Source organism: Stegastes partitus, unplaced genomic scaffold (assembly GCF_000690725.1).
Source record: "Stegastes partitus isolate 25-593 unplaced genomic scaffold, Stegastes_partitus-1.0.2 Scaffold619, whole genome shotgun sequence".
In the NCBI taxonomy this organism is placed as follows: Eukaryota; Metazoa; Chordata; class Actinopteri; family Pomacentridae; genus Stegastes; species Stegastes partitus.
In genome coordinates this window covers 314,805-327,472 of record NW_007578350.1, presented here as the reverse complement: position 1 = coordinate 327,472, position 12,668 = coordinate 314,805, and the positions used below count along the sequence as shown (strand labels likewise).

Below are 12,668 nucleotides of genomic sequence, written 5' to 3'. Positions count from 1 at the left end.
CCCTCTCTATTAAACAACCTACAGGCAGATTTGGTGAGTTCTACATCAAATATAGTCATCATTAAGTGACTGATCCCCCTGAAGAAGCTCCTTCCATACTGCATGACACCACCAGCTCCTCTTTTCAAACAACCACCCCTGCATGGCCTGTGATATCACACAAAGGTAGAAGGAGTTCAGGCCTGCCACGATCCGTTCAGCTGCACCAGTGGGTTCTGCTTTCTTAGAAGCGCTGCCCCACTTTGTGTCGGGATGATTCTGCTCATGTATTTCTGTCTGACAGCGTGCAAACAGGCCATGCACACACACCCCTGCTACTATAAGTAATTTCTTTTGTGTACTGATTCATCTTCTATTTCAGCATCCCAGAGTGGGAACACGCGCTTTACTGACTCACCTACAGCCTCCTCCGGCTACACCTGCTACCTGCATCCGGCCGCTAAACCGGAAGTGCATCCAAACCAAAGCACAGGTCGGGGATGGGCAATCCTGGTCCTGGAGGGCCACAGTCCTGCATGTTTTAGATGTTTCCCTTTTTGCGACACTCCCTGGCTAACTGACGTGTATTCAGGCAAATATTTAACCACAAGCGCTGATGCGGGTCCTCTACCGTGGTCTTCAGACATTAGCGAAGATGGTTCGCTAACGTCTTAGCTGCTAACGTTAGCAGCTAATACGCTAACGTAGCGTCTTTACTGCAAACGTTAGTAGTTAAGACGCTAACGTGTTCACTGCTAACGTTAGCAGCTAAGACGCTAACGCAACGTCTTTGCTGTGAACGTTAGCAGCTCAGACGCTAACGTCTTCGCTAAGGTCTTCGCTGCTAACGTTAGCAGCTAAGACGCTAACGTAACGTCTTTGCTGCTAACGTTAGCAGCTAAGATGCTAAGGTCTTCGCTGTTAACGTTAGCAGCTAAGACGCTAAGGTACCATCTTTACTGCTAAAGGTAGAGAAACTGCATCGGCGCTTGTTAATAAATACTTGCCTGAATACATGTGAGTTAGCCTGGCAAGCTTGTGGCGCCCCCCGTGGATGTCGGCGCCCTTAGCATTTGCCTATACAGCCTATGCCTAGGGCCGGCCCTGGGTGACACTGGTAGTATGGTTATAAGTTAGTTTATCTAATGTTGTGAAACTGCTCTACGTGTCTACTCTTGTTGTTGTAAAATGTGCAGCACTTATTCCACGAGTGATGTTTAGCCGCTAGCTATCACAGATTAGCTTGTTATTGTGACTTACTGATGCAGCTTAGTGCGATGAAACGTCGTCTTCATTTGCATGAAGTTAACAGAGCACCATAACATCAGTTTAAAAGTTCGCCTGCAGAAAAAAGCGAGTTTCTTTTACCTCAGTGATTTATTCTCCAGACGCTGCTGGAGAAGTAAGAAGCAGACAACAGGTGAGACTGGCTAGGTTCAATTCAAAGTGTTGCAGAGATGTGACAGACACACAACAGGTCCTGACAGCTGAGTAGAGAGCTTTACACCTTCATGACAAAACTTTCACACTCACTAAAAAAACAAGCTGTGGATGAATAAAATACAAATCAAGCATAAAAACTGCAACTCAAGGAACAAAAAGTACCAGAGGAAGGTAAATTCAGTTTTAATGTTGCTCTGACAACACGAATATTAAAGAATATTTTAATATTATATAGATAACACATACAGACATTATTTTGTGTCCTTTTTTCTGTTTAATTATTGCTAATTAATTTACAACTGAGGGGTTTGTAGGACAGAAGTTAGAACTTTACTGCATTATTATTGATATTTAAACTCATGACGTAAACTAATGTTAGCCTACAGTAGCTAAGAATTCAAGCTAGCTGGCTAGTGCTACTGACAGCTGCTACATCATAACATTAGTAGCTTAACGTAAAGTCAGCTAGTTAGCTAAAGCAGGCTGATGTAGCGCATTATTATTACACATATACAATATTAGCTTAAGTCAGATAGTTGGTTGCTGCTACATTAAGCTAATACACGTAGCATACTGTTGTATGCATAATCCAAAGTCAGCTAGTTAGCTAGTGCTACAGCAAGCTAATATAGCATACTGTTATTTGCATAATCCAAAGTCAGCTAGTTAGCTAGTGCTACAATGTTTTAATATAGCATAACATCATTAGCTTAACCCAAAGTTTGTTTAAAAAAATAAAATAAAATAAACATTTTTTATGCTTGTTAGCCATTATGTTGCTGTTAAATGATGTCCTACTCTTACATTTTCACATATTTAAAGATGTTTTTTGTTGTTGTTGTTGTTGTTCTGATCACTACCCAAGTCAATGCAAACTATGTAAAATATAATTTTGAAAATAAGTGTATTACCTGTCTGTGCTTTTGTTTCTAAGTGATATCAGGCACAATAATTTCCTTTAGGATTTAGAAAGTGTTATCTTATCCCCATTTTTTCACATACAAATATGCCAAAACATCAGACACATTTAAAGTAAACCAAGTGGGACCGTACCGTACCAGTCCAGTATCCGGACGGAGCGATAACACCAACAGCAGGCATGTTCTTATTGCTAACAGCCTTTTTTGCTGAATGAATACTGACAATTCAAACCCACCAGAGTGCACATGAACCTCTCAGCAGCAGCTTCAGAGTGGAGGTCAGGTGACCCATGAACTCAAAGTAAGCTCCGGCTGTCTTGCCCTCTCTGCTATCTGCTTTAGGTCATCGGCCTTTCTGATGAGTTAGAACATTTTCATGAGCTTTTCTGTCCATATCATCTACTGTATGGACATCCACTGCTGACATCTCTAGCAATCCATTTACTTTTTTTGAGGAAGAAAAGCAGCCACATCTGTATTCTGCAGCTGTCTGCTCTTTAGTATTCCATCAGTATGAACCCAGCGAGGTCCGGACAGCTCGCTGAAACCTGTCATCATATGGAATATCTCTGAGCTTCACTCTGTCTGGTCTTGCCATTACAACAAGAGCTGTGCAGCATGCAGCCTTCACTGGCCTGGATTTCTGAGTTAACTAAATACAGATGTGCTCAGCGCTGGAAAATCTCAAAGTCCAGCTCTGCTTCCACCCCCTTCTCTGATTGGCTGGTGGAGACGGCAGAAGTTAGGGGAGGAAGCGTTCTCCACCCAGCTGTAGTTTAGGTGTTACGAGGCTCCTTTTTGGCCATCTTTCTTTTCTTTCTTCAAAGACACCGGTGCGATGGCCTCGGCGCATGACAGAGCTGTACTCCAGGCTATATTCAACCCCAACACCCCCTTCGGAGACATTCCTGGCCTTAACCAAGAGGAGGAATTAATTGATGATGGTGAGCGTGAGCTTCTGACTTAATGTGTCTCCACATATCATGTCACAGCATATTGAATTTATTTGAACACGTTCCATTCCTGGGCTAAAAAAACATGACATTGTAATCCACACTGAGTTCTGGGTGACATTTCTGTGTTTTCCTTGCCACGGTACCTGTCAATTGAGTTTGAGTGCTTTTTCAACCTGTTTATCTCCTCCTGCCAGACAGTGGCTTTGACACAGAGTTGCTGAAGCAAGTGAAAGAGTTGGAGATGCGGGGTGTCTCAGCAGCAGAGGCTGGGGATTTGCAAGCCGCACTTCAACTGTTCAGCCAGGCAATCCAGATCCTGCCTCAACGAGCTTCAGCCTATAACAACCGGGCACAGGCCCTGCGGCTGCAGGGGGACACAGCAGGTACGTGCAACAGATTCAACAATAGCCCTTTTTCCAGAGACGCCACAGTGTGCCAGCGTATCAGCCTGCCAAGTCTTAGGCCAGCATGACACACTATCAGAGCTTTGTCTATCTGATGCAGTGTGTCAACAGTGCTGCTGGTGTAAGTTGTGGGTTCGCCCTGCGTTTGGCTCGTTTACCTGCTGTCTGTCACAATGCTGGCTGGTTTGTAGACAGTGAGGTTCGGGGTGTTTTGCTCCAGTCCTATCCATACAGTCTGCAGTTAAATCACTTAAGTGTTCTTTGTGTGCTTCACCTCGAAAGAAATCAGCGTGAGATTTTTTCCCAATTTTTCTACATTTATTATTTTCCATTACAAAAAAATTCTCAGTGTAAATTCCCACAGATTACAGCTAATGCTCACATTTCCTTGCTAAATTGTATTTCTCAGGTTACGCAAGCTCTTTAGAGGATCAGAATATCCCGCGGTGCTTTTACGCTCGCTCCACGGAGCTCAGTTCATCAGTCACACCAGTCACAGGTCTCAATCACACTTGCATTGTCTGTTTCTAAAAGTGGAGTTTCCACTGGTAGGTGGTGCTTTCAAATTCAGCTGAAACCCGGTGTCGCCTGCTGTTCGTTATGACTAACAAGATCTTCTGTAAATTCAAAACACCTACATCTCTATTGAAAATGTGCATAAAAAGTGGGGGGAAAGGGAGTGAGGATAGGCTGAATCACTGTGCTGTAGAGCAGCAACATTCTTATTTAGTACATGTCTGGAAATGTAGCTGAATGCATTTTTATTATTATTAATGTTATTAATAAACTCTCTGAAGATCACTGACACATGCTGACTCACTGTAGTTTCTGTAAAACATCAGGTTGTTGTCAGTGTATGGATGCTTTTTTAATTTCACTGCAATTTCTACAATATGTGGCAGCAAAGTGATTCAAAGTATCTACATTACTCAATCAAATCATGTCTGTGCACAACAATCAATATTGTGGCCTAATGTTTGTTGTTGGTTGTAACATATGAAAGCTCAGGTCATCGCTGCTGATGCAAAACATTCAGCTGTAGAGTTATTGTGCTTTGTTTTACCAGTAGTTTGCCAGTTTATACAGCAGTGAGGGGAATCTTTAAGCTTGTCTTGCTAAGTGTAGCGTACTCCTAGTCTGCTGCTACAGCTCACCCAGAATCACTTTTGATAGAATACGACCCACTAGGGCTGCACCACATCACCCTGCCCTACTACCCATCCATCCATTCATTATCTATACACCGCTCAATCCTCACTAGGGTCATGGGTGGCTGGAGTCTATCCCAGCTGACTCAGGGTGAAGGCAGGGGACACCTGGACAGGTCACCAGTCTATCACAGGGCTACACCTACGGACAATTTAGAACCTGCCCTACTACCCATAGCGAAATCTTGTAACATTGACGAGATGCACTAAAGATCATTATGTTCTCCTGCCAGAGACAAACTTGAAAACAAAAAAAGTAAAATCTCAAAAGCGAATTCGCCGTCAAAATCTGGAGGTCTGTGGTTGAGAGCTTTAGTTTCCACGGTTCCCTTTGTATGTAAGTAAAGAGTCACGCAGTAACTCGGTGATGGCGCCTTGAACAAGGAATTGCTTTGGCTTCCAGTGTTTTGGGAGTTTTGTCCCATTTTCGCGACGATAAGAAAAACTGACTTTAACTAGACTGACTTTAAGGATGTGCAGCATTACAGCCTGACTTCACGGCGCTCTTCTCTCCTCTCAGGAGCCCTGGACGATCTGGACCGAGCGGTTGCTCTGAGCGGCAGCGCTGGACGAACCGCCTGCCAGGCGCTGGTGCAAAGAGGCCTTCTACGTAGACTGACGTGCCAGAACGACGAAGCCAGGGCGGATTTCGAGAAAGCAGCTGCGCTTGGAAGCGAATTCGCTCGACGACAGGCCGTAGCCCTTAATCCGTACGCCGCCCTCTGCAACAAAATGCTGTCGGAGGTGATCAACAAACTGCGCAACCCTGAACTGTCCCAGACGCAGTAGTAGGCAATTTGCTATGTGTGCACCTTTTCTATTATGAAATCAATAAAATAATCTTTTTATCTTTTGATGTCCTTTTACCTCCATTTATCCTGCTGCAAAAAAAAAAAACATGAATCCAACTGCAAGTCACATTTATTCTAAATGTACAGCACAACATCAGCGAGGCACAGATCAGTCTTTTAATCTTACTCTAACAAGTCGTAAGTGTCCTCATCTCAACGCAGCCGCCGCTGAGTTTAATCAAATGCGACACAGAGGACATGTGATTTCATGTTCGGCATTCAAATATTAAATTACAGTTATGCTGTGTGATGTGTTGTCGTTGGTGCTTCAGCTTCTCTCCAGTAGATGTCAGTCTTGTCATGCTGAAACGTTTCTTTCCCATCATGCTTTTTACAATGAGATTGAACAAACAGCCACCAGTCAGCTCAGTGTGTCAGTTCATCTGATAGCGCAGACATTCCTCAAACAACACATCAGTAAAAATTCAGTGAGATTATTTAAGTTTCATTTTCAGCACAAGTAGATGTGTCTTGAAGGATTTTGCCGAGGAAAAGTGATTTGAAGGCAAGAAAACACAGAATGAATAAATCAAATTGCAGTTTATGCCAAAGTAAATGTTTTCCCATGTATAGTATCTATCTGCAGGGCTTCCACACACACAGCAGCTCTGAATATCAGTCTGTCTTTTATACAGCAGCTTTACATGCGTAGGCTTTATCCACTTCTTTCAGTGTTGCGCTTGCATACATTTCACGTCTCAGCGATTCTAAACACGGCGTTCCTCGCGCCGTGGTCCACCCACCGCGCTCTGGGACACCAGCGTTATCTTTTGTGCTTTGGTTCGCCCTGCTTGTCTCTGACCTCTCCCAGGCAGGCCAAAGCCACCGGCTCCCTTTGCTCGTGTCTCCGGTAGAAGGAGCAGCTTTTCAGGTGATCTGACATGGAAGGAGCATCGCTGAAGCTCCATCTGTCCACGCAGGAGAACAGGGGGCTGAATTTCCAAACCTGCAAAAACACAAAAGAGGCAGAAGCTGAAGTAGGTGTAGGAGGCTGCTGTCAAGGCATCTGTCAACCGCTCTGCACTCGTAGTATACAGTCATCGGGATAAATATATTTTTGATATCCGTGGAATCTAGATCACAGGGCCACGATGTTATTTCTGGTTCCATCCGTAGCAAATTCATACAAATTATGCAGCTCATTGGGGGGAGCAAATACCCAGCTGTTGCCCACACAAGTCTTATCAACTTCCGCGTTTCCATGAATGATCACATATCTGACTGGTTATGGTAGCACTGTGTCTGCTGGCAGCAAGGCCTCAGGCCATTCCACATCACTGATGTCATCGGCACACTCTTTGTCCCATGATCGCTGCGTTACAGAGATAGTCAGTATAAAAATATACGCACATGCATTTATACTGCGTTTATCCTTTAATAGCAGCGGCGGAGATCTTCTCAACATTTGTTTGTGTGTGAGCAGGATTTCTGACAAACTAGCTTTGAAAAATTATGAGAGGAAACTAGCTGCGACACTTTCATTTTCACAGCTCACAACGCCGGAACTGTGAACCATTAAAAAAACTTTCTGTGTCATAACAAAGGTTTCAACCTGGCTAAACATGCTGTCTTTTTTTTTTCACCAGCTATATTAATTTCAGCAAATTTGATGTTTGCCCTCAGACGATTTCAATTACTCTTTTATGCCTGCCCGGTTGCCAAATTCATCTGCTTGTGACCATTGATGGAAACAACTCCGCCGCGCACCTGCAACTAAAAGTGACGGATGCTGCGCGCTCGTCTACAGTAACTCAAGGAGTCCTGCACATTTGGAGGCGTCTCGTGACGAGGCGGCGTCACAGAAAAGTGATGAATTTAAATGGTCGCAGCTCAGCGGTCATGAGTCTAAATCGCACACACTTCTCATAATTCCACACTGGATTTTTGGTAAGCTCTCAAACTGAGGCAGCTGCTGGTGTCTGCATGGTTCAGACTCCTGGACCGCAAGGCGTCCTCGTGGCCTAGCGGTGTAAGCCACAAGGTCTGAGGTCCGGCTTAGTGGTTTAATGACAACCAAGCATCCTTGGCTGGATTCCAGGTGCCGCATGTGACCCCCTCCTCGCTGCCATTTTTCCTAAACCTCTCCAGTGTCGGCTTTCAAATAAAAACAAAATTTGTGCTGCAATGATGACTAAAACAAAAATAATCATCACTGTCACATGTGCTGTGTAAGCGGTGCTGCTTGATTAGTTTTTTGCTGTTTTTTGGGTTTGCCTTTTTGTTTTGTTTTCATACTGTGAAACTAAATTAGCATGTTGCAGCACTACATGATATTCTCGCTCAGCTATCTAATTAGCAGACGACTGTTTTGACACCAGCATCCGGAGAAGAAAACTAAACGTTGCCTACACATCGCCGCGGTGCATGATCTGAGAAACAAGCGACTTCTGATGGGAACACAGAAAAATAGTCATAAATCCATTAACTGTTGCCAACACGGGTGTGATTTGCTTTGTAATATTATTAGAGAGGGCCTTTTGAGAGTCTAGAGAGTGTTTACAATGCAGCAGCTGTCATGCTGCAGGAATGACTGAAATGTTCCAGTGACAGATAAGTGAGTGGCAGCAGGTACTAAAGTGGAACTGATGTAGAAGTTTGGCCTTGTGTTTACTTTGCCTTCACTGTGATGAAATAGTGCCTGGTTATAAGTAAAATAAATAAATATAATAATGCAACAGAGCATTTCTCTACTGTGTGGTGTGCAGGAATTAAAGACAGATGATTCACACAAGTCCAAAAATGAGACCAGAAAGGGAGGATACTTGCTTTCTTCCTGCATCTCCAGGAACTTGCTCCAGTGGAATATGTCTTCTTCTCCCACTTGAGGGACACCATCCCTCTCTCCGGCAACAACGTGGCACACACCTCTCTCATCAGATGGGAGACCTGGGCCAGCTGAGACAGTGTAAAACTGTCCAGGTAGCCGGCAATGTGCTGCAGGATCTCCAGGGGCAGCCTGCTGAGGGGATCCATGTTATATGTACCATTTCTCTGAGGACTTAAGCTTTTCCCACCTTCACAGAGAGATGAAGGGACTTGCGGCTGCAGCACAAAGGTGCTGACATCTGGGCAGAATTTTATTGTAGCTTGATGACCTGCTGGGTGAAACCTCATCTGGGTGAAAGTACAGCCGAGGTACGCTAAGGGGCAGCGCTGCTGGAACCAGCCGTTTAGAGAGGCCTGTATGTCAGAGTGCACATTCCTGAAGTGATGGCGGTATTCGTCGCGGCGAAAGAAGTGGCCACACATGTAGTTGAAGGCTGAGCTGGTTTTATTATGCCTGCGGGTGACAGATTCCGACTCGACGTGCACGTAAAGACCACGAGGTTTACCTGCGGTGACCTCTGCAAGGGATGCATTTGTTTTGAACGGAGCGCATGAAAAGCTGTACGTTTGTGTCCCGACATCCACATAAAGACCATCTGTCGACGTGCTCTCCGAGATTAAATGTCCCTTCAGTTCCCTTTCCAGCGAGCACAGAAGCGTCGCGCTAATCTCCTCGCACTTCGGAAGATCCTCAATTGACACTCCCAAATCTGTAGTGTCAACACTCTGGTGTACGGTCTTGGCCCTCTGCGCGGGGTCTTTAAGGTGACTGCGCTTTGCTCGGTAGCTGGTCGGAACATTAAACGTGCGGATCGTCTTCACCTCGATGGGCTCCAGGTTCCCATAAACAAAATCCCTTTCTCTCGGCGTGCAAGCAGGAAGTTGGCCAAAGTTAATCAACATGGCCCCGTTGTGCACCAGATACATGTTATACTCTGAAATGTTGACTTCTTTGCCCAACCTTTCAAGGACCCCGTCTTGCCATGGAGCAAGGCCAGTTGCACCATCCGTGCTTCTGGCAGCAGCAGCACTTTTTTCACCCTGGCGCGAGTCTCTTGTCTCTCCCCGACTGTTTGATGATTCTTGCTCTTTTTCTTTCCCCCCCTTACTCAGGTTTTTGACAGTTTCCTTGCATCCCTCCTTCTCTTTGTTGAATATTTTCTCCCAGGAGTTGTAATTTTCAATACTCGTCACATCCCTGCTCTTCGCCAAGGCGTCTCTCTCCTCTTGACTCGCTTCTTTTTCTTCAGTCTTCGCACGGTCATTTTCTGTAAGTCCGCCGCAATCTACAGAACAAGACGCCTCCTCTGCAGGGCTGTCGACCCCGGCAGAGACGCTCTGAAGGCCACGATCCTCCTCCTCCTCCTCCTCTGCCGTCCACTCAGGAAAGATGTTCTTCATTTTGATGGATTGAAACAGCAGCTCTTGGTCCCTGAGCGCCAACGCGACATCGAGGTCGAGCTCAGTGTTTGCCTGGGGATTTTCAGAAACATTCCTGTAAAAGGTCAGATCGGTTTCTGCAACAGGCCATCGGTTCCACTCCTGAGAGCAGCAAACCACGCTGGCCGGACAGACCTCTAAGTGTTTGGCCAACCTGTTGCGCGGCATCGTGAGAGGACAGCCGTTGCCGGCGTTAAGGCAAGGGACCGTCTCATTGGGGCAGAGAAGCCGGTGCTCCTCTTGTTTGCACATGTGGAGCGTGGCACCGCAACTTTTACGACACTTGACAACCGTGCACGATACGGAGGTCTGCACCGGGGCTTGACAGTGGACGCTGTAGCACTTGTCGCAGTGGTCGTGTTGACCCACTGGCCTCTTTTTAGTCTTCACCTTCAGAGAGGAACAACACAACACAGAGAAGGCAGAAAACATGGGGAACATTTCAAGCCAAGCTATGTTTTCAAGTAATGTGTTAATCAAATTGCATCTTACAGTGAAAGCACTTACCATTGTGGCTTATCAACACAAGAATGTGATCATCTGTGAACAATCCAAGCCAGAAACCCTGTTAGAGTGCATGGTGAAATATAATTCAGATTTCCTCATTATACTGCACATAGCAGCTACTAACTTTGTTCATGTACAGACTACTGACACACACGTTTTAAATGCATGAATAATGAGTGGAATTACATCCCTGGGTTAACAAATGATTTTCTCAAAGTACAAACAGACACAAGCTTTAGTAAAAATAAAAAACACAGTAAGAGTAAAATTTCTCACCCTTTGTTCCTCTGCTGCCTTGTGTTCACTGGCACCTCTGAGTAACCTCTGCACTGCGTCTGGACATTATAAATAGACACAACAGAGGGGGCAGACAGGCCAGTGGGAAGGGGCACCATTGTCACATAGCCATTAAGAGCCAAGGTCAAGTTACAGTCTCCAGCGCTGCTTCACTGTGAGAGGGTGTCGATAATAGCAGGTAATCCAGGCGCTCAACACTTTTGACTACCGTACGCTGAAAAACATCGTCTTAGCATCTGTGTACCCACGACATCAACTCTTCATATTTCATTCTCACTCATTTGCTTTGTTTGTTTGGATCTCCTTCCCAAAAAAATTCTAATAACATTTGATATCAATTTAAAATAAACAAAATTAAAGCGCTTCCTAAAATATACGTTTGCATGATTTCACAGACGGATGCTGTTTCCGCTCAACAAATTAGATCTTAGATGGCTTGATTGAAATTAGAAGCGATTATTTCCTTAATCAAAAAGCACACAGTATAGCCGTGTGTGTGTGTGCTGTTGTCTTGATCCAAGTCGTCCACTAGATGTCAGTCACACTCTTGCAGAAAGTCAAGCAGCAGCAGCTGTTTCTGCTGTCAGCACGGATTAGCTCAGTTCATCACAGTTGCAGTGTAAGATCAGAGAGGAATTTTCATGATGTGTTTTTTTCATTTTTATTTTTTTAAACAGGGGTTACTTTAAATTCTACCCGCGTAGAAAATCGTGTCCCTGGTTGAACTGAATATTGATGCAAGTTTAGGACCCATGTGTGACTTTTTAAGGGAATTAGCTGACGGGAAACTTATCTTCATCAAGCAATGTTTTGGTTCAATATAGCAACTGATGCGTTCTCAACACCTCAAATCATTTACAGAGTAGTAGTCAAACAGGTGCCTCTTTTGATTAAATCACCACTGGGTGGTTTCACAATGTTGAAACCGGTGCTGCTCCACAACAGCAGCAGTCTGTTTGTCATGCGTCTGTCATTCTGTATCGCTTGTCTTGCCGCTTCTGTCATTCACTTGCACACATAATTTGACATCTAACTAGTCTAACTAGCATTACCCAATCATTTACATTGAGGCCGGCTCGTTCCTTTCACTACCCTACAAAAACCCCACAAACACCTACATATTTTCCACCTCATGCAAGTGTTTTGGATCCACAATCTGCATCTGGAAGCCTTCGTGCAAGTTGTACGTGTTGTTTTCTGGCAGAGATTCCACGAAACAGCTTATCAGAGGCAGCTGCTCTGCTTTCTATAGGCTCTGCAATCAGCATACATTACAGGAAGAGACACGCTGTCATCACGGGGAATATGCGAACTGGATAAATCACTTTGTAACCTGGATAACTTAATTTGCACATTCTAACCCCAAACCAAACCCTTTTAAACAAACCAATCTGTCCAAACCTCATCCACACCTTACCTTTAACTCGAGCTTTCAATAAAAGCTCAGCCACCCATGGTCCTCTGACTCATACACCCTCCTTCTGCCTCTTCAAGGCAACAGGCTTTTGCAGTGGGGGGTTGTTAGGACACTGCAGGTACTTGGGAACATGCAGGACTTGAACCAGGCGCCCCAGAGCCAGCCTTAAATGGTCACAAATTAACCCACCTCACACTGGGAGCCTCTCGCTTTTGGGTGTTAGACTTCAAAGGGCTACAGACTCATCCAATTGGAGCCCACAGTCTCCGAGACCCCGAGCACTTCTCTATCAAGCTGCCCTGCTATTAGTACTGCCGTCTGGATGCTTATCGGTTGGGTATCAGACTTCAAAAGTGACACTCTCATCACATTCGAACCCATAGCCTCTGAAACCCCAAGCAGCTCCGTATCAGGCTGATC

The 12,668-nt window shown here is 45.0% G+C and overlaps 2 protein-coding genes across 4 annotated transcripts in view; one reads left to right on the top strand and one right to left on the bottom strand.

Annotated features, from left to right (window-relative positions):
* LOC103362957 (F-box only protein 40) overlaps positions 1 to 10,869 on the bottom strand; it is a 16,460-nt gene extending 5,591 nt beyond the window's left edge. The window contains exons 1-4 of one of the 3 annotated variants that reach the window (XR_520487.1): positions 10,811 to 10,869; positions 10,535 to 10,592; positions 8,528 to 10,417; positions 5,868 to 6,707 (exon numbers count right to left, since the gene is read on the bottom strand). Coding sequence is in view for 2 of the 3 variants with exons in the window: in XM_008289505.1 (XP_008287727.1) it covers positions 6,525 to 6,707; positions 8,528 to 10,417; positions 10,535 to 10,537 (2,076 nt within the window). In the remaining variant the exon portion in view is untranslated. Of the gene's footprint in view, positions 1 to 5,813; positions 6,708 to 8,527; positions 10,418 to 10,534; positions 10,593 to 10,810 lie in introns of those variants that run through there. The other 2 variants (XM_008289505.1, XM_008289506.1) reach the window with 2 other exon arrangements.
* On the top strand, positions 3,095 to 5,766 carry ttc36 (tetratricopeptide repeat domain 36). The gene is made up of 3 exons (XM_008289504.1): positions 3,095 to 3,286; positions 3,493 to 3,681; positions 5,431 to 5,766. Exons 1-3 carry the CDS (start codon positions 3,181 to 3,183, stop codon positions 5,697 to 5,699), a joined length of 564 nt encoding a protein of 187 aa, XP_008287726.1. The 5' UTR covers positions 3,095 to 3,180; the 3' UTR covers positions 5,700 to 5,766.
* Positions 10,870 to 12,668: the final 1,799 nt, after the last annotated feature.

Bases quoted from the DNA above. Each gene is read 5' to 3' on its own strand.
- ttc36 (XM_008289504.1), top strand. From the start codon at position 3,181: ATGGCCTCGGCGCATGACAGAGCTGTACTCCAGGCTATATTCAACCCC. The intron at 3,287-3,492 runs GTGAGCGTGAGC...TCCTCCTGCCAG, and splicing joins GGAGGAATTAATTGATGATG to ACAGTGGCTTTGACACAGAG. The intron at 3,682-5,430 runs GTACGTGCAACA...CTCTCCTCTCAG, and splicing joins GCTGCAGGGGGACACAGCAG to GAGCCCTGGACGATCTGGAC.